This window comes from Sphaerodactylus townsendi, unplaced genomic scaffold, assembly GCF_021028975.2.
Source record: "Sphaerodactylus townsendi isolate TG3544 unplaced genomic scaffold, MPM_Stown_v2.3 scaffold_19, whole genome shotgun sequence".
NCBI classification, from domain to species: Eukaryota; Metazoa; Chordata; class Lepidosauria; order Squamata; family Sphaerodactylidae; genus Sphaerodactylus; species Sphaerodactylus townsendi.
Genome location: NW_025950352.1, coordinates 926,772 through 947,870, shown reverse-complemented (window position 1 = coordinate 947,870; position 21,099 = coordinate 926,772). Strand labels below are relative to the sequence as shown.

Below are 21,099 nucleotides of genomic sequence, written 5' to 3'. Positions count from 1 at the left end.
CCCCATGATGCACTCTGTGCACACGTGCCCACCCGTGCCATAGGTTCGCCACCACTGACCTAGACCATCTCTAGCGCAGACACAGGAAGCCAGACCCAGAGGAGAGCAGATGGCCCGCTGCCAGCCAGGGGCTCCCATCAGCCCCATCTCACCCAGACAGCGGGAGGCTTTTGCTGGTCAGCTGGAGGCTCAGCTGCAGAGACAGAGCAACAGCTGACCTGCAGACCGTGACCCTCAGTCACTTGAGGGACTCTGCCCCCATTCCCAAACACATCTCCTACATCACCCACCTCTAAAACATGGTCTTCGGTGCTGGGGGGCTCATGTGCCTCAGCAGCACCCCCTTCAGCAGGTCCTTGAGGGCGCGCAGGGTGTCTCTCCAGAGGGTCTGGGGGGGGGGGAGGGAGGGAGGGTCAGGAAGGCAGGAGAAAGAGGGCTTGGCCGCTCTGTCTTTCTCCCCCCACCCAGCGGAGCATGGGACGGGGTGCAATAAAACGCCCTTGCCCCCAGAGGGTCACTTCCTGGACATCAAGGCGACCCGAAACTGCCTCAGTTTGCCAGCGTGGTGTGGTGGTTAAGAGCAGGTGGATTCTAATCTGGAGAACCGGGTTTGATTCCCCACTCCTCCACCTGAGTGGCGGAGGCTTATCTGGTGAACCAGCATGAGGAGGCCTGTTCAGCTTCAGGGGCCGGGATGCCTAGAGGGAGGCCCTTCCACCCTGCCAGCTGCCACTCCACTGGGTACCTCCAGCACCGGGCTGTCCTTCTCCCTCAGGGATTCTGTCTCGGGGAGGGCGAGCACACTGCTCAGGCAGGTGTCCAACAGGTCAGCCGTCTCTGCATCACTTAGGGGGGGCTCCAGGAAGCTGGGCAAAAAGTCAAGGAACCGGCAAGGGCTGGAGGAGGCCCAGGAAAGGAAGGGAACGAACAGGAGCTTCGAGGAAGGAAAGGGGAAAGGGGGAGAGCCCCACCCCCTGCGGGGAAGTGAACACACAACTCTTCCGTTTCACCCCAACCACCCTGTGGCTGAGCAAGGATTTGAACGCGGGTCTCCCTCCCGAGACCTAGCCTGGCATCCTCACCTCTACCCGACAAGACTTTCACAAATAATGCAACTTGTGGAGCTCCCTGGCACACGTCCGGAACGGCTGTGGAAGCAACTTGGCCCCGGCCGCCCAGCACGATTTGCCCAACTGCAAAGCGGCCGCTCCACAGGCAGGTGGTAAAAGCCCCTGACTACACCAGGGGTGGGCAATTATTTTTTCCACGGGGCCGCATAAGAAACAGAAAATACTGTGGAGGGCTGGGCCAAAAGGCTGAACTCAATTCTGCATAATAGGGGCTGATAAGTGCCAGACAGGTGCACAGACCAACTTGGATCAGTGGCAACAGTTCTGCATACAACACTATTTGGCACAAAGAATCACAGGCTTAACCTACCTGCATAGTTGTCCACTGTGACAATCAAGCAAGTGGGGAGACTTAAGTCCCTTGACCTACTTTTTTCATCGACTGGTGCTTTTGAAAGCCCCGCAGAAGCTGGCAGCCAAGGCAACCAGCTTCTGCTGGGCTTTCAAAGGTGCCTCACTCCCCAGCAAGGCAGGGGGGCCAGTCAGGGTCATCCGGCGGGCCGGATGTGGCCTGCGGGCCATATAATGTCCAGGTATGGACTACACTGACCCAGCCAAGGGCTCCTGATCCACAGGCGGGGGAATATTTGGCTGCTAGAGGGAGAAAGGATACAACAGGGAGCCGCAGGCAGCCATGGCCCTCTGCCGGATGGGAGTCCTCAAGGAGTCGGCGGGTTCTGCCCTGATGAAGTCCTGGGCGAGAGAAAGAGGCCAGCCTAAGAGGCGCCCCCGGACCCACCCCCCCGTCCTGCCTCGGAGGAGAGCCCCCTCCTGCGTGATGCGTGGGGCTGCTGCTGTGCTCACAGCAAAGAGCAGAGAGGAGGAGACGCCCACACACACCGCCCCGTGGGACCCGTGCCAAAGAGGCACTGGGCACGGCCAGCAGCCCCACAGGGAGTTTTGCCCCCTGCTGCACTTGTTCCTGGCTGAAGAGCGACCGAGACCCAGGGCCCCTGCCAGGGAAGCGAGGGAGCCACGACTCCCACCCCTGGTAGAAGAGGCAGCCTGGGGGCCCCCTGCAGGCCCCCTCAGAGCAGCGGCACGACGGATGGGCCAGAGCAGAGCTCCCTCCTCCTTGTGCTCCTCCCTGGCAGCCGCCCATCGTCTCGGGCGTGCCCAGCCCAGCGCCCAGCCTGGCTCCAGAGAGGAGGCCCAACTCAAGGGTCCAGTGGGCCCCACGGGCCTTACCGTCATCTGCGCCACCAGCTCGGCCTTCTGGGAGAAGGCGAAGTCCCCCGACTGGGCGCTGTTGCAGATCGCCTGGCAGACCATGCAGATGCTCTGGATGAGGCACAGCTTCAGCGAGAGGTCCTGAGTCAAGACAACCCACGTGTGGGGGAAAGCACAGTCACTCCCTCAAGCCTGCCCCCCCCCCAGCCCCCAGGCCAAGGCAGCCCCTCGCCTGCGGGGAGGAAGCCCCCGAGAGAGTTGGCCACCCCTGCCCCAGAGTGTGCCCCAACCAGATGCAGCGACAGGCCCCGCCACCAAGCTCGGACGTCTGGCCAGGAGAGAGGCTGGAACCCCCCCCCTCCCCGGTCTGGCACAGGGAAGAATCTGGAATCCAAGAGGTGCCCCATTCCCACCACCTTCCCCCAGGGCACAGCACCATCCCCTGCTCCAAAAGCCCTTGCGGGGTTGGGCTGTAAGACCTATGGCCCTGCTGCCCCCCACCACCACCAGGCAGAAGCTCTGAGGGTCGATGGAGCATCCACAAAAAGGAGAGCTCCCCCAGTCTGGATTTCCTGTCACCCTGTGAATGTAACATCCCACCCCCCAGGATCCCTCCCCAGTGGTTAGTGCCAATAACAGAGTGGAAGAAAGAGGTGTTAGTATAATCGAAAGCCAACCCCTCCCCCTGCTCCCAGCCTGCACTGCCGCCCCCTCCCCGAAGTCCACCCCCGCTCTGGGGAGGGCCCCCCCCATTCCGGGCAAGGCACTGCTGAACTGGGAGGGCAGACCGGAAGCCCTTGGCCACACAGCCACAAGCCTTCTGCACTCAACCTAGCACCTGCCACGCCGCAGCCGACCTGCCAGAGCTCGGATGAATGCGTCCCCCACCCTGCCTGCTCAGTCTGGAGGGCTGCAGCAGCCCCCTCCTCTTCGGATGAGTCAAAGTTTGCAACAACAGGCTGGGGACAGGCAGTGGCGGCACCTGCCCTCCCTTGCTCCCCCCCCCCCCGGCGGTCCAGGTCCACCCCCGGTGGCATCTCTGCCAGGGCTCCAGGCCCCCCCAACACTAACACCACCCTCAGCGGAACAGCCAGCCCCTGACCAGTCACCCCCCACAGAGCCCCAGGCGGCCACCTCTGGGAAACCCCCTCCCTGCCCCACAGAGCAGCGGACTTCCAGTTGAACACTAGGACCTTCCTCGGCACCTTCAGGACCAGCCCTGCTCCCAAACACACGGAGTTGCTTTTTGATTGATTGATTGATTGATTGATTGATTGATTGATTGATTGATTGATTGAACTTATAGGCCGCCTCATCCCCAAAGGGCTCGATCCCCTTGACTCGTGAAGCATGGGACCCTCCATGCAAAAAAATCCCCCCCCCCCCGAGGCACCTGAAAGCCTCACCTGCGAGGGAGGAGTCACAGCTCACTCCTTTGGATACATGGAAGGAAATCCAGGGGGGAATTCTACTCTAAGGGACGATTTCAAAGTAGAGGGGATGGAGGCGGAGGTCGGATGGGGGAGGGGCTCTCAAGCGGCCACCCCCACAACCCCTCCCCCACATCCTCTAAACAGGACTGGCAAGATCCGTCCTGGTCTCTCTGCGAGCGTGTCTGACGCTTCAGATGTTCATGGACTACAATCCCCATCAGCCCCTGGCAAAGGCTGGCATCCTCAGGCATCTGGCCAATTTCCCGCCCTACTGGAATGGGGGAAGGGGCTCAAGGGGTCCTGTGCACCCCTCCCATGTTTTGGGAACGTTGGGGTGGGAGTTTTTATAATTTTTCATGGTTTTAGGATTAGGTTTTATAGGGATTTTATTACTGTGTTGGGAAGAACCTTATTATTACAACCCGCCCTGAGACTGCAGGGCAGAGAATCAATCTAAATACATAAATAGAGTGTGTGGGGGGGGTGGGGGGAGTACATGGTCAGAGGCTGGCAGTTTGCCTCTAAGCCCCCCACTCCCACCCTGGTGCTCCTGCCCCCTTCAAAAGCCCCTCCTGCAAAGAGTGAGAAGAGAACAGCAGGCCGAGAGGACAGCAGAGTGCAAGTGGAGGGAGGGGGGGCCTTACGCTGTACCTTCGTTTCTACTTTTATGCCCAGAACCTGAACAAAATGAAAGGAGAGAGGCGTTAACGACCCAGAAGGAGGGGGCTCTGCCCAGCCCCTGCGGCGCCAACCCCCGGCCCAGGGCGGTGGTCCTGACATGAATCCAAGGCTCCGCCTTCCCGGACAGGTGGGTTGCGACCAACCTCACCTTCGTGTGGAAATAGAGGAAGATGTTCCGGAGGATGTCGGTGTCTATCCGGGCCAGCACCAGCTCGTTCGGGGCGTACTTGGCCACGTAGCCGTAGCAGAGGATGAGGGTGCCCTTCACCTTCTCCACTTCGTTGTCGCTGCGATCCTGTGCCAAACAAAAGAGGACGGAAGGCTGGCTCCACAGCTCTCTGAGCTCGGGCTGCAGACCCATCAGGCGCCTTCCAGGGAGGCCCCCAGCCCGACATGCAGAGAGGGACCCCCTGGCTACATAAACAGAAGCAAGCCTTTATTGGCATAGACAACAGTACAACAGGAATAAAAACGGATTAAAAAGCATATACAATACAGGTCGAAGGAAATCTACTGGCGTTTGGTCATTTCCAGGAGAAAGTCTGCCACTATCCTACAGAGAGAAGGATCAGGATTGTCCAACAAGTAGTGTAATCTAATTAAATCGGGGAGATGGGGTAAATGTAAAGGAGTAAGAATCACATACTTGGATCTGATTTCCTTGAATCTGAGACAGTGTAGTAATTGGTGGGCCAGAGATTCAACTGAGCCATCGTTACATGGGCACAATCTTTTAGCCTTTTCTTGCTTATTAAATCTGCCATGTAACAAGGCAGAAGGCACAACATTAAACCTGGCGAGCATTATGGCTCTCCTTTGAACAGGGTTTATTAAGCAATAACGGTAGTGTGCCAAGTGGCCCCGTTCAAATGGGAGAGAGAGGGGGGAGCACGTTTTCTTGGCTGCGGTGATCAGGGTAGAGAACTCTCTATCCAATAGTTGACCTTTTAATAAAGAGAAGGCTGCAGAGATTCTCCCGGGTGAGCCCACCTTGAAGATGCTGAAGAGTCCGGCAGACCTTCTGAAGACGTCCGACTTCACGAACTCCTCCAGCTTGGCGAGGGTCTCATCCAGATAGCTGACTGCACAGAGGCCCAGGCAGGAGCCCAGTCCCTGCAAGAAAAGGGGATGGCTGCTCGGTCCTCATCCCCGTAGGATGCCCACAACATCGAGGCCTGCCGGCCAGGCCTGCGGTCACGCCAGCTGCTTGCTCCGAGCTCGCACAGAGCCCAGGGACTCACTGCCCAAGGACGCTCACGTGCCCATCAGCACCCGACTGGCTCTGCGGGGCTGAGCAGCTCCCAGGACTCGGCACAGGGGGAATCTGCTGCCAAGTGCCGGGACACACGAAGCATCCCACACAAGCAAGTGGAAGAAGAAGAAGAAGAAGAGTTTGGATTTATATCCCCATATATATTATATGTCGACAGTGTGCTGGAAAACACTGGGCAAGGAACTGAAGAAGAAGAAGAAGAAGAAGAAGAAGAAGAAGAAGAAGAAGAAGAAGAAGAAGAAGAAGAAGAAGAAGAAGAAGAAGAAGAAGAAGAAGAAGAAGAAGAAGAAGAAGAAGAAGAAGAAGAGGAGGAGGAGGAAGAAGAAGAGGAAGAAGAAGAGGAAGAAGAAGAAGAAGAGGAGGAGGAGGAGGAGGAGGAGGAGTTTGGATTTATATCCCCCCTTTCTCTCCTGCAGGAGACTCAACGGGGCTGACAATCTCCTTGCCCTTCCCCCCTCACAACAAACACCCTGTGAGGTAGGTGGGGCTGAGAGAGCTCCGAGAAGCTGTGACTAGCCCGAGGTCACCCAGCTGGCGTGTGTGGGAGGGCACAGGCTAATCTGAATTCCCCAGAGAAGCCTCCACAGCTCAGGCGGCAGAGCTGGGAATCAAACCCGGTTCCTCCAGATTAAATACACGAGCTCTTAACCTCCTACGCCACTGCTGCTCCAGCCAACAGGGCTGGAGACACCACACTCCCCCGCCCCCCACACGAGAGCAGTCTCCATGGGGCAGGGCTCGTGCTGGTCCCTGCAACACGCCCCCCCCAGTACTGCACCCTTCATCCCACCTGTATGCAGTCAGCCTGATAAGCAGCCCAGACCAGAGAAGCCTTGCCCGGCAACCCCAAAGGGACGCCCGGGAGTCCCCAGCATCGCCCTCTGCAGCCCCTCACCTCCCGCTCGGCCTCCTCCTGGTATCGAGCGGTTTCCAGCAGGTCCTGCAGCAGCTTCCTGACCAGGTCCTTGCTCCCACAAGCGGCCAAGGCGGCCCCGACACATTTGTACAGGAAGTTCTGTGGGCGGAAAGCATCAGCATTCGTGGAAGTGGTCGCATGAAATATTTCAGCCGATGCCAGCTTGGCCAGGCGGCAGAGAAGACACCGGGGCCAAGCCCCAAAAGGGCCTGCCGTGTGGAGACCGGCGCTGACCAGCTCAGCTGACCTGGATCAAAAAGGATATTGAAGAGATAGAAAAAGTGCAGAGAAGGGCAACGAGGATGATTGAGGGACTGGAGCACCTTCCTTATGAGGAAAGGCTGCAGCCTTTGGGACTCTTTAGTTTGGAGAGGAGACGTCTGAGGGGGGATATGATTGAAGTCTATAAAATTATGCATGGGGTAGAAAATGTTGACAGAGAGAAATTTTTCTCTCTTTCTCACAATACTAGAACTAGGGGGCATTCATTGAAAATGCTGGGGGGAAGAATTAGGACTAATAAAAGGAAACACTTCTTCACGCAACGTGTGATTGGTGTTTGGAATATGCTGCCACAGGAGGTGGTGATGGCCACTCACCTGGATAGCTTTAAAAGGGGCTTGGACAGATTTATGGAGGAGAAGTCAATTTATGGCTACCAATCTTGATCCTCATTGATCTGAGATTGCAAATGCCTTAACAGTCCAGGTGCTCGGGAGCAACAGCCGCAGAAGGCCATTGCTTTCACATCCTACATGTGAACTCCCAAAGGCACCTGGTGGGCCACTGCGAGTAGCAGAGAGCTGGACTAGATGGACTCTGGTCTGATCCAGCTGGCTTGTTCTTATGTTCTTATGTTCTTATCCGCCTGGACTGGGGTTTTGGAAAGGGGGCCTTTTCCCCTCTTTGTCAGGTGCTGCTTGAACGCACCAGAGCAGCTGCCCACTGCGGCCACACCTGCCTGCGCATCACTCGCCACAACCCAGGGTGGTGGGACGGGACGGTGTGGTGTAGCCCCTTAAGGGCTGTTGGACAATGGGACGCACGACCTCGGAGTGTGGTGGAGTCTCCTTCTTGGGAGGTTCTAAAACAGAGGCTGGGTGGCCACCTGTCAGGAGTGCTTTGATTATGTGTTCCTGCATGGCAGGGGGTTGGACTGGATGGCCCTTGGAGGTCTCTTCCGATTCGGACTTGATGGCCCTTCCAATTCTATGACTCACTTGCACGGGAGTGGGTGCGTGTGTCACCGAGAGTACCCCAACCACCCCTTCCAAACGCCCCAGCAAGCACTGGACCCCAACTGCTCCGTAGCCTGCCCATCAGCTGATGCCAATTCTCAGGCTCAAGACTTCAAACTGACCTCAAGCACCAAGGTCCAGCACCCAGTGAGCATGGGCCTCTCTTTGTGAGCACGCAGGGTGGGGAAAGTGCAGCGCATCTCTAGGAAGCAAAATGCAGCTGCCTTCTCCCTCTTCCCCAGACAGTGTTTGGAAGTTCTACTGCAGCGTTTGGGACTCTTTAGTTTGGAGAGGAGACGTCTGAGGGGGGGTTATGATTGAAGTCTATAAAATTATGCATGGGGTAGAAAATGTTGACAGAGAGACATTTTTCTCTCTTTCTCACAATACTAGAACCAGGGGGCATCCATTGAAAATGCTGGGGGGAAGAATTAGGACTAATAAAAGGAAACACTTCTTCACGCAATGTGTGATCGGTGTTTGGAATATGCTGCCACAGGAGGGGGTGATGGCCACTAACCTGGGTAGCTTTAAAAGGGGCTTGGACAGATTGATGGAGGAGAAGTTGATCTCTGGCTCCCAATCTTGATCCTCCTTGATCTGAGGTTGCAAATGCCTTAGCAGACCAGGTACTCAGGAGCAGCAGCAGCAGCAGGCCATTGCTTTCACATCCTGCATGTGAGCTCCCCAAGGCACCTGGTGGGCCACTGCGAGTAGCAGAGAGCTGGACTAGATGGACTCTGGTCTGATCCAGCTGGCTTGTTCTTATGTTCTTATTAACAAGCCATCTTCCTTCTCCAGTCCCAACCAGATATGGGGAGGCTGGTCCAGCACCACTTGACCCCCACCCCCGAGCCCAACTGAGCAAGACACCTTCTCCGCAGTGGAGCCACCGTAGCTGCTCAGCTGCCGGCACATCTCCAAGGTCAGCTGACATGTCCAAGAGGAGTCTGAAACGGTCACCAGGGTCTGTTGAAGGAACTGTGGGTAGAAGCATATGGTCAGAATACTTTTCCCAGGCTAGCAAAAGTCAAAAAGAACGCCTGCATGGTTCACAACACAAGTCAAGGAAGCCACAGAAAGCAAAACGGCTTCTTTGAAAAAGTTAAAAGGTTTCCCCAGTTAAGGAAAGCAGATCACAGACTCTGGAACAAGAAATGTATGTTGGTAATAAGGCGAGAAAAAGAGAATTTGAGCAGGAAGTTGCTCAAAGCACCAAGACAAATGGTGAGCATTTATTTAAATATATCCAGAACAGGAAACCAGTCAGAGAGGCAATTCTATAATCACTGTGGAAAGTCTGGGGCAGGGATCCCGGCCACAGCCACTGTTTTGAGGGAGGCAGGCAGAGGAACCGAGTTAATGGAGGTTAGAAAAGGCAGCACCCAGTCCAAAAGAAAGCCACCATGGTTAACAAGAGATGTTGAGGAAATTATCAGAAAAAAGAAAATGTCTTTTAGAAAATGGAAGTCCAGTTTGACTGATGAAGAATATGAGAGGGAACACAAATGATGGCAAAAGAGAAGCAAGTTAGCTGTAAGGGAGACAAAAAAGGATTATGAGGAACGCGTGGCTGCGAACATAGAGACCAGCAACAAACAGTTCTTCAAGTACATCAAAAGCAGGAAGCCAGCAAGGGAAGCGGTAGGCCCGTTAGATGACAAAGGAACAAAGGGTGTGCTAAAAGATGGCAGGGAGATTGCAGAGAAGCTGAATGAATTCTTTGCATCTGTCTTCACCCAAGAGGAGGTGAGGAACATTCCTGCACCTGAACCAAGCTTCTTAAGAGGCGAATCCGAGGAACTAGCGAAGATAGTGGTAGACAAGGAAGAAGTTCTGGCAGCCATTGATAAACTAAATGTTACCAAATCCCCTGGCCCAGATTGCATTCACCCAAGAGTTCTTAAAGGAGCTTCAAGCATGAAATTGCTGATCTTCTCACTTTAATATGCAACTTATCCCTGAAATCAGGCTCCATCCCTGAAGACTGGAAGATGGCCAATGTCACACCAATCTTTAAGAAAGGATCTAGGGGGGACCCGGGAAATTACAGGCCAGTCAGTTTGACATCTGTTCCTGGTAAATTAGTAGAATGTATCATTAAAGATAAAATTATAAAACATGTAGAAAAGCAAGACCTGCTGAGAAAGAGTCAGCATGGCTTTTGCAGAGGCAAATCCTGTCTTACAAACTTACTAGAGTTCTTTGAGGGTGTAAACAGGCATGTGGACAGGGGTGAACCGGTGGACATTGTCTACTTGGATTTCCAAAGTTGCTTTTGGAAAGTGCCTCTACCAGAGACTGTTGAGAAAACTCAGCCATGAAGGAATAAGAGGGGAAGTCCTCCTTTGGATTAAAAACTGGCCGAGAAACAGGGAACAAAGGGTGGCTGTAAATGGGAAGTTCTCACAATGGAGAGATGTCGGGAGTGGTGTCCCCTAAGGATCCTCGCTTTTGGGACTAGTGCTCTTTAACCAATTCATATCGACCTGGAAGTAGGGGTGGGTAGCGTGGTGGCCAAGTTTGCAGCAGATGCTACCACTATGTAGGGGTGGTGGAGAACCACAAAGGGATTATGGTAAGAGCTCCAAGCTGACCTTGATAAATTAGGGTGAGTGGGCTCAGAAATGGCAAATGCAGTTCAATGTAGCAAAACAAAGTGATGCACATAGGGGCAAAAAAAATCCAAACTTCACATACACGCTTACAGGGGTCAGTGCTATCAGTCACAGACCAGGAAAGGGATTTAGGCTGCCTTAGCTGATAGTTCCATGGGAATGCCAACTCAATGCATGGCAGCTGTAAAAAAGGTAAACTCTATGCTGGGGATCATTAGAAAAGGGAATTCGATAATAAAACTGCAAAAGATTGTCATGCCCTTATATAAAGCAGTGGTGCTAATCGGCACTTGGAGTCCTGTGTCCAGTTCTGGTCGCCGCATCTCAAAAAGGATATTGAAGAGATAGAAAAAGTGCAGAGAAGGGCAACAAGGATGATTGAGGGACTGGAGCACCTTCCCTATGAGGAGAGGCTGCAGCGTTTGGGACTCTTTAGTTTGGAGAGGAGGCGGCTGAGGGGGGATATGATTGAAGTCTACAAAATTATGCATGGGGTAGAAAATGTTGACAGAGAGAAATTTTTCTCTCTTTCTCACAATACTAGAACCAGGGGGCATCCATTGAAAATGCTGGGGGGAAGAATTAGAACGAATAAAAGGAAACACTTCTTCACGCAACGTGTGATTGGTGTTTGGAATATGCTGCCACAGGAGGTGGTGATGGCTACTAACCTGGATAGCTTTAAAAGGAGCTTGGACAGATTTATGGAGGAGAAGTCAATTTATGGCTACCAATCTTGATCCTCCTTGATCTCAGATTGCAAATGCCTTAGCAGACCAGGTGCTCAGGAGCAGCAGCAGCAGAAGGCCATTGCTTTCACATCCTGCACGTGAGCTCCCAAAGGCACCTGGTGGGCCACTGCGAGTAGCAGAGAGCTGGACTAGATGGACTTGGTCTGATCCAGCTGGCTTGTTCTTATGTTCTTATGAGACAAGAGGTGAAGTGAGCCAGGAAGAAGATCCGTGCCTGTACCTTCAGCAGGGTGTCTTCCCACTCCTCCTGGGACAGGGACGCCTTTGTGTTTGCTGAAAGAAAAAAGAAAAGGGGGCTCAACTTGGGGACCATCCCCTTGGCAACTTGCGGGATCTGAATCAATTCCACAGGGCCTGTGAGACGGAGCTACTCCGCCAAGCTTTTTCAGGAGGCTGGCCAGGTTGAAACCCATCAAATGCTAGCTCTCATGAGATAATGGTTTTTAGTTGTGTAGGAAGTTAAGAGCTCATGTATCTAATCTGGAGGAACCGGGTTTGATTCCCAGCTCTGCCGCCTGAGCTGTGGAGGCTTATCTGGGGAATTCAGATTAGCCTGTGTACTCCCACACACGCCAGCTGGGTGCCCTTGGGCTAGTCACAGCTTCTCGGAGCTCTCTCAGCCCCACCTACCTCACAGGGTGTTTGTTGTGAGGGGGGAAGGGCAAGGAGATTGTGAGCCCCTTTGAGTCTCCTGCAGGAGAGAAAGGGGGGATATCAATCCAAACTCTTCTTCTTCTTCCTATCCTGTTGTTGGTATTTTATTGTATTTTACTGTATTATATTTTAATTATTTATCGCTGTTTTTAAAAATTGTATTGTTGTGTGCCGCTCTGAGCCCTCCGGGGATGAGCAGGGTATGAATATAATAAATAAATGAACGGCTCTTCTCCAGCTTTGGGGGATCTGTGAGTGTGGCAGAGGGGAGGGTGCTCCATCCTCCAACATCAGGACTGAGGACCTGGTTCCTCCAGATCACACACATCTGCTGCACTCTGCTGAATCAGACAAGTGGCTCCCTCAAGGTCAGCCAAGTCTCTACGCCAATTGGCCATGCTGGCAGGGGCTGATGGGAATTGTAGTCCATGAACATCTGGAGAGCCGCAGGTTGCAGACCCCTGGTCTACACAGACCAACAGTGGCTCTCCAGGTCTGTCACATCACCTGACCCTTTCAGCTGGAGGTGCTGGGGGTTGAACCCGTGACCTTTCGTATGCAAAGCAGAGGCTCCGCCACTGAGCCACAGCCCCGCCCCAGACCACAGTCCAGCACGCTGCCTTTTACACCACGCTGGCTCCAACCAGGCGACCCCCACCCCCACCCCTTACCTTCCAGGTGCTCCACTAACTTGGGGAGCTTCTTGCCCCAGAAGGGCTCCAGAGTCGGGTGGATGTTGTGGGACAGCACGTTCAGGAGACGCAGAGCAGCTGCCCCACGGCCCTCCCCTCCGTATGGCTGAGAAGACACAACCTTGGGGGGGGGGGGAGACAAAAAGCATTTCCTTCAGACACCAGAAAGATGCAACTCCAGCCTGGCTGAAAAGGGGACCCCCCCCCCTCTGTTGCCAGCAACAGGACCTCCAACTGCTGGCATGAGCTGTCCAAAAAACCCAGATTCTCACTGGCCACGGAGGAGAAGGTTAGCGTCTGAGTGAGGACGGGGTTTTTCCCACAGCTCCAAAGGGCTTGCTGGTCACAAAGCCAGAACAGGGTCAAGGGAAAGGCAACCGGGGCATAAAACTCTGGGACCTCCCAAAATAAAGTGAGAAGGACATTTAAAAGGGAGGACCAGAGCGGGGAGGAAAGGGGCGATTCTTCCCACCAGCAGCACCCATTTCCTGTTAGCCAGGCAGGACTGGTTGCCATGGGAGAGCCTGCCCCAAAGTGTCGGGAGGGGCAACACGTGAAGGAAGTCCTCCCAAGGCGGCACTCAACGCCCCCCCCCCCCCACCATCCCACTGAAAAGGACCAGAGAGCTGCGCAGACAACTCAGGGCTGCCCTCCTAAGGGCAACAGGACAAGTTGCCACCAGACCCACCAGCAACGATCTCTGCAGGACACTCTACGTTAGAGGTGTCCAACTCTGGCATTTCAGATGCTCAGGAATTGGCCATGCCAGGAGGGGCTGATGGGAATTGTAGTCCATGACCATCTGAAGCACTAGGGGCCGTGCTGGCAGGGGCTGATGGGAATAGTAGTCCATGACCATCTGAAGCACTAGGGGCTGTGCTGGCAGGGGCTGATGGGAATAGTAGTCTTGTCTTTAATTTTGCTTGCTCTTAACTTTGTTATTTAAATTTTAAGAAATTGCTGCTGTGGAAATTTGTTTTAATGTGGTTAGTTTTAGTTGTAGTTATGTATTTCATGTGCTGTTATTGGAACAGCTGTATTGTGAGCTGCCTCGAGCCCTTCACGGGAGAGGTGGCCTATAAATCTAAACAACAACAACAACAACAACAACAATAATAATGAACATCTGAAGCCCCGGAGTGTATGTGTGCCAGCAGGGGCTGATGGGAATTGTAGTCCATGAACATCTGAAGCACCGGGGGTGTATGTGTGCCAGCAGGGGGCTGATGGGAATTGTAGTCCATGAACATCTGAAGCGCCAGAGTGGGACACCCCTGCCCTAGATGCTCATCATACGCCTGTGATGCCAGGCCAATCTGACTGTGCTGCCACAGCAAAGACCAAAGCCAGCGGCATCTTTGGCTCCCTCTGGTCCCCCATCTAATTATCGAAGCCTGTGGACTGGCACGAGAGGGCAGAGGCAGGCCAGCCACGGCTGTACCATCTCTCTGAGCCGTGGGCAGTGCCATTCCTTGCCCAGGCCTACTGGCCTCTGAACGCACTCACCAGCAGCCTGGCCATCAGAGCACACGGGGATGGGAGGTTCGCTGCAAAGGAGAGAAGAAGGGGGTCGATTAACACCAGGCAAGACTCAGCAGGTCTCCCCGGAGGGAGAGAGGGAGGGAGCATGCTGGGGGGGGGGGGGGGGGAAGGAATCCCAACTTCAGTCATGGCAAGGAAAAACGGGGGACCACTTCTAGAGGCCGAAAATAAAGTCACCAAAGCCAAAAAGAGCAATTTTCTGCTAGGCCTGGCGAGAAAAAATTAGCCACGCGATTGTCTTGTTTAGCTGCACTGACAGTCTGCTTTTCTCATGGAGACTGGAGATCTGAAAGGGGCAGCAGGGCTGATGGGAATTGTAGTCCATGAACATCTGGAGAGCTACAGGTTGCAGACCCCTGTCTGGACTGCCCTCCTCCGCGGAGTGAGAGAAGCCTCAGCTCAGAAAGAACACGATTCATTCCGGTCACATGAAAAACGTCAAAGGACTTTTGCTTTTCCCAGGGTCAAAACTGGGGGTTCCAGTTGGGCAGCGCTGGGGAAAAAATCTGGTTTTTTTTCCTTTGGGGGATGAGTGAAATGAAAAACAAGGTTTTAATCAAAACGTAAAGTATGAAAAATTTTATGTAAGCCAGCCTACAAAATCTTGATAATATTAATTCCGATGCATGATGCAGATACAGCCAACATTTAAGATTTTTTAAGTTTTGAATGCAAACAATTTTGTCTGGTATGGTAAAGAGTTCATTGTGCTATAAAATTTAAGAAGAAGTAGAGTTTGGATTTATATCCCCCCTTTCTCTCCTGCAGGAGACTCAAAGGGGCTTACAATCTCCTTGCCCCTCCCCCCTCACAACAAACACCCTGTGAGGTAGGTGAGGCTGAGAGAGCTCCGAGAAGCTGTGACTAGCCCAAGGTCACCCAACTGGCATGTGTGTGGGAGTGTACAGGCTAATCTGAATTCCCCAGATAAGCCTCCATAGCTCAGGCGGCAGAGCTAGGAATCAAATCCGGTTCCTCCAGATTAGATACATGAGCTCTTAACCTCCTACACCACTGCTGCTTAATATTTAGCTTAATATCTAAACGTGCCGGTAGCCCCACCCACTGCTGCTATAAGGGAATTTTTCTATCCAAACCCACCTGCCTTGATCTACTGCAGAATTCATTTTCTAACTTAATCTTTGATTCTTCCTGCCTCTCAGGTGGCAAAAACTAAAGATACGGAGGGCACAGTCACGTGTGGTGCGGCAGTTTGCGATTCCTTCTCAAATACAGGATAGAGAATTTCATTTTCTCCTTATAGAGAGCAATGCACACTTTGAAATTACATAAATATATGTTTGTTCCATAAAAATACGTTCCTGCAGGGGAATTAAAATTGTAGGAAGACTGTCCCATGGACCAACCAAGCTGGTCTCCTGGGAACACGAAAGGGGCCTTTCCAGTGGCACCCCCACAGTGGTGGAATAACCTCTCCAGGCAGGTGTGGCTGCCCCCCACCCCGGTTGATCTTCAGGGGGCAGCTGAGGACAGCTTTACCCAGGTCTGCATTTTATTACTGGCAGTCCTGATTGGAGTTTTTCAACTGTTAATTTTTATGGGCTTTATCACTGCCATTTTTATTATGTTTTCGTAATGTTTTATTTACAGTGTAAGACGCCATGAGTTCCGCAAGGAAGAAAAGTGGCTAATACATGTTTTAAATAAATCAGAAGAGTTTGGATGTATAACCCAACTTTCTCTCCTGTAAGGAGGTTCAAAGGGGCTTACAAACTCCTTTCCTTTCCCCCTCACAACAGGCACCTGGTGAGGTAGGTGGGGCTGAGAAAGCTCAGAGAGAACTTGGACTGGCCCAAAGTCGCCCAGAAGGAATGTAGGCGTGCGGAAACAAATCCAATTAATTAGATAAGAGTCTGCCGCTCATGTGGAGGAGTGGGGACTCGAACCCAGTTCTCCAGGTTAAAGTCCATGCTGGCCAAGTTAGTGTTCCGCTCTTGCAGAGACCAGCTTTGTCTTATTATTATTATTATTATTATTATTATTATTATTATTATTATTATTATTTCGATTTGATAAACCGCCCTACCCCCGAAGGGCTCAGGGCGGTGTACAGCAAACAATAACAAACATGATAAAACAAATCGAATAACCCCAGTTAAAATGCAACCGTAAAACTACAGCAGCAGCATCCATCAATAAATAGTTAATAATTAATGATAACAAGGGGCGTCTGGCATCACACCCCAGTGATCAAATCCTGGGAGTGGTCAAATTCTGGGAGGGGGCTGGCAGATGGTCAGATACACAGCCAGTGGGCAGGGCAATGAGAGGGGCGGAATCAGCGGCCGGTCCCCCCAAAATATGGAGAGGAAGAGCTGACTATTTGCATCTGAGCACACACAACCCCCCCCCCCCCCCGCCCCGGTTGAGCAAGACACAAACCATTGGTGTCATAGTGGAGCTGGAAGTCCTTCTGTCCCTCTTCTTGCTTCTTCACCGCCAGGTAGACGAGGCTCCTGCAGAGCGGGGTCAGGGCACCGGTCAAATGGACGGGGGTCACAAACTCCAGGAGGCAAGGCCAAAGGACCTGGGGTGGGGACGACAGCCAAGCAGGCTCTTAGCAGCGCACCCTCCCCCACCTCGCGCCTGGCCAGCAGCTGCTCCCCTCCCCAACCGAGCAAGGGGAGCAGCAAAGGAGAGCCAGGAGCCCGGCTGGGCCCAAGGTCCAGAGCAGAGGGCCCCACTCCGCGGCTGGCAGGCATCCTGCTCGTGGCTCCCAGCACTAGTGACTGTCGCTCCAACACGTGCCAGGGGATTCCAAGCAGTGGGGAAGCCCCCACGCCTCCTGCCAGGGTCTGCAAGCCCAGCCGTGCCCAGAACCCCCCAGCCAGTGCACCCTCACCTGGACCTCTCTGCCCGAGGGATGAGGCTGCTTCGACAGCCCGCTCTGTCTGGCAAAGCATGCTCGCTGCCTCCGTTGGCTGGGGCCAGTGGTGGGATCCAAAAATGTTAGTAACAGGTTCCCATGGTGGTGGGATTCAAACTGTGGCGTAGCGCCAATGCGGCTGGGCGGGGCACGACGGGGGTGTGGCTGGGCATTCTGGGGGCGGGGCATTCCTGGGCGGGGCTGTGGCAAGGATGCAGCCACAGCGCCGGTCCTTGGGCGGGAAACGAATGCACGCAGGCGCAGGCTGCCACGCACGCTGGTGCACCTCCTGCTAGACTGCTTCAAGTTCTGCACGCTACTGCTGAGAGGAGGGGCGTAACTAAGGCAAGAATCACGTGGCAAAATCACCCATTAGTCACCCCCTCTCGGCACACACAAATAATTAGTAACCTACTCTCGGGAACCTGTGAGAACCTGCTGGATCCCACCTCTGGCTGTGGCCAGGAATCTCAAGGTCACTTCAGAACAGTAGATCAAGTATCTCCCCCCACCCCTCCGAACAAGCACACACCCCTGAACAGCCCCTGGTGCACGCTTGTGTGGCAAAACATCCCAGATGCCCGAGGCCCCCGGTCCACAGCGCCAGCAAGGCCATGCCCTGCTGCGGCTGCTTCCTCCCGTGGACTCACCTCGCTCATCCTGTCGACGGTGGTGCTGATGAGGAAGAGGGTGTTCACGCTGATCTCCCGGACGTGGCTGTCCGTCAAGTCCTCCGCCTCCAGGGACTGCCGTCGGGGGAGCTGAGGAGACTGAAAAGACACCTCAAGCAGGTCAGCTTTAACGCCAAGCCGCAGCCAGCCAGAAACGCTGGCCCCTTCCGCACACGCAGAATAATGCGTTTTCAAACCACTTTCACAACTGTTTGCAAGTGGATTTTGCTATTCCGTACAGCTTCAAAGAGCATTGAAAGCAGTTTGAAAGTACATTATTCTGCATGTGCGGAAGGAGCCGCTGCCACAGGCAATCCCTTTGGAAGCCAGCCCTCCACTGGACACACAAACAGAATCAGGCCCCAGAAGGAGACCGACACGTCCCCCCTCCCGCTGACACCTTGCGTCCCCCACCCCAGTCAGGAGCCAGAACGAGAAAATGCACCAGGAGCGTCGGCAGAGGTTTCAGCGCTTCTGCTCTGATCCTCCGCAGCAGTGTTCCCTGCCCGAGAGAGCGCGCAACCGGTGATCCGATGCCCCAGTTCTTGGCCAGTCCGAGAAGCCCCGGTGTCTTGCTGGAGCCTCTGAGCAGCAGCCTCACCTGCTCCACCGGGAGGGCACACTGCCGGACCAGGAACTCGATCATGGCTTCCCCGCCCGGCTGCTCCAAGTACCCGTGGTGGGCCATTGCGCTGATCACCTGAACCACGGCCCGCCTCACCTGCAAGAAACCACATCAGGGCACTGCAACACGGTCCCAGGTGTGGCTCAGCCCTACCCAAGACCCTCACGACCACCCTTTCCCTGAGGAGCTGCACGGCCAGAGCCCACCAGGCTGGCTTAAAGCACTTGAGTCACGCGGCTCTCGGGACATCCGGACAGCTGGGACGGAGAGGGCTTCCCCTTCCTCAGAGCCACTGACAGGCAGCAGCCGGTAGTGGCCACATGTGAGCCCCGGGCCTCGGGCTTATTGCTGCTTTCTCTGCCTGCAGGCCCACCCCCCTGCAACAGGAGGAGAGCGCAGAGCTGCCTCGTGTTGGAAGAAAGGGGCTTTACGCTGTTTCCTGCCTCATCCTGCAGAGGGGGTTTTTACTAGCGAGTTAGTGGCTAGATAGGGACTTAGGAATTTGTCACCTTTACTCCATCATGCTGACTCTATCCCTTTGATGTAGACTGATACTCTTAGGGACTTCCTCCCTTGCTTCCGCCTTCTTCTCTGAACCTCTCCATCTTACCTTCACCATGCCTAGGGAGAGGATGTGTCTCCTACGCATCTGCCTCCATCCAGCTAGATTAGACTAGATAGTGAACCTATCTCTCCACCTTTCTATCCAGAATGGAGTTCACTGATAAATACTCTTTTCATTAGATTAGAAACTACAAACGACTCTGACTTTCTTTTGCGTCTGAAGTTCTCTCTAGCAAGCTCAGCCACGCGTGGGTGCCCAGGTAAGCTTCCCTGTGTTCAGCCTCTGTGCCGCTCTGCTACACGCACCAGGTGTGGTCCTCCCAACACCTCGCAGCAAGAAACAGGGCACCTCAGAGTACTCGGCCCCTGCCCATCTGTGCCAGGAGACCCCAGGGCAGCAGCCTGGAGAAACAGCGCCCACCTGCTGCTGCGAAGTCACGGTCCGAGCCAGTCCCCCCAGGAAGGAGGCTGTCAGCCCGGGCAGGACCAGCCCCCCAGGGAGGAGCTCGTAGGGGAAGGGCAGCCCTGCTTTGGCCTCCGGCTCTCTGGGGAGGGGGCCACCCAAGAATGCTAAGCTTTGCTTAAACCAGGCGGGGCAGGCAGCGTGCCCTGCCTCCTTGGCAGCAGGTAGGATGCCAGCCCAGCATGACAGAGGAGGCGGCGGGCACACTGCCCCCCCCCCACTCACCTTATTGCTGTGGTCTTGGAGAGGCAACTTCATGGAGGAGAGGATGAAGGGCTTCTTGATCTCCATCTGAGAGGCTGGGGGGGGGGAGAAGAAGATATTAGATTTATATTTCCCCCCCCCCCCCTTTCTCTCCTGTAAGGAGACTCAAAGGGGCTTACAGTCTCCTTTCCCGGTCCCCCCTCTCATCCACAACAAACACCCTGTGAGGCGGGTGGGGCTGAGAGAGCTCCGAAGAACTGTGACTAGCCCAAGGTCACCCAGCTGGCGTGTGTGGGAGAAACAAGCCCGTGGTCTGTGGCCGGAGCTGGCACAGAGGAGCAGTTGGAGTGCTGGACTAAGAGCTGGGAGACACGAGTTCGAATTCTTGCTCTGCCGCAAACTCCATGGGAGACCTTGGGACCATCACACTCACAGACTGACCTACCTCACAAGATTGGTGTGGGGCTAGTGGGGAGAATAATTCAGTCAGCCACTCTGGGGCCCCAGTGGAGAAAAGCAGGGCATAAAGGAAAAGTGTACCAGAATAAAAGCTTGGGAGCTTCTAAACCAGTGATGGCGAACCTTATCGAGACCGAGTGCCCAAACTGCAACCCAAAACCCATTTATTTATCACGAAGTGCCAACAGGGCAATTTAACATGAATACTGAGGTTTTAGTATAGAAAAAATGGTTGGTTCCAAGGCGTGCGTTACTCGGGAGTAAGCTTGGTGGTAGTCGGTGGCTTTGCTTTGAAGCAACTGTGAAATGCTTCTAACGGGTGAATCACGACCCTAGGAGGGTTTACTCAGAAGCAAGCCCCATTGCCAGCAACCGAGCTTACTCCCAGGTAAAGGATCACGCTTTCGTTCTTCCCATGAAAATCAGTGGGGTTTAACAGCACTTAACAGGGTTACCTACACTGCTTCCCCAAAACTAGGTCTTAGGTTTAATGCTAATAATCTCCCTGAAATTATTATTATTATCACATGACAAACTCTGTGTACATGTGCCCACAGAGAGGGCTCTGAGTGCCACCTCTGGCACCCGTGCCATAGGTTTGCCACCACTGCTCTAAACGGTCCGAAACCCACGGCCTAAAAGCAGCCTGGCAGGGCTGGGGCAGGGTCTCGCAAGCGCCCCTCCCCTCTCTAGGAGCCACCCACAGGAGCTGCTTTAAGGAGCCCCCCCTCCAGGAGCTGCCCCCCCCACTCACGGGCACTGTTGATGATCTGCCGCAGGATGGTGAGGGCCCCCACCCGCATGCCTTCGTTGCCCGACTCCAGCTTCGGAAGCAGGAACGCCAGTAAACGGTCCGGGAAGGAAGCGGCTGCAAGAGACGGAAGCCCAACGGGCAATGACCACACCAGGCATGGCCAGGAGGCAGAGCTGGCAGCTGCCACAAGCCTGAAACCCCCCCCCCAGCCCCCACCCGTTGGCCAGCGCACTCCAGGGTTGTGTCGGGAACGGAGAAGCACCCCAGTGTAACCTGGTTGATCTGTAAAAGGCCTTTCTCTCTTTCCTCCTGTTTGTAGCTTTGAGCAGCAGCAGCAGAAGGCCATTGCTTTCACATCCTGCCTGTGAGCTCC

At 54.2% G+C, this 21,099-nt stretch overlaps 1 protein-coding gene across 1 annotated transcript in view; it reads right to left on the bottom strand.

Annotated features, from left to right (window-relative positions):
* Positions 1 to 21,099, bottom strand: part of MROH1 (maestro heat like repeat family member 1) — a 59,734-nt gene that overhangs the window by 17,048 nt on the left and 21,587 nt on the right. Inside the window, 18 exon segments of the mRNA XM_048482682.1 lie at positions 153 to 193; positions 295 to 388; positions 746 to 866; positions 1,744 to 1,823; positions 2,319 to 2,441; positions 4,385 to 4,411; positions 4,563 to 4,709; positions 5,405 to 5,527; positions 6,583 to 6,702; positions 8,715 to 8,822; positions 11,432 to 11,484; positions 12,537 to 12,678; positions 14,064 to 14,104; positions 16,503 to 16,647; positions 17,637 to 17,756; positions 18,259 to 18,378; positions 19,535 to 19,608; positions 20,727 to 20,840. Coding sequence (XP_048338639.1) covers positions 153 to 193; positions 295 to 388; positions 746 to 866; positions 1,744 to 1,823; positions 2,319 to 2,441; positions 4,385 to 4,411; positions 4,563 to 4,709; positions 5,405 to 5,527; positions 6,583 to 6,702; positions 8,715 to 8,822; positions 11,432 to 11,484; positions 12,537 to 12,678; positions 14,064 to 14,104; positions 16,503 to 16,647; positions 17,637 to 17,756; positions 18,259 to 18,378; positions 19,535 to 19,608; positions 20,727 to 20,840 — 1,793 coding nt within the window.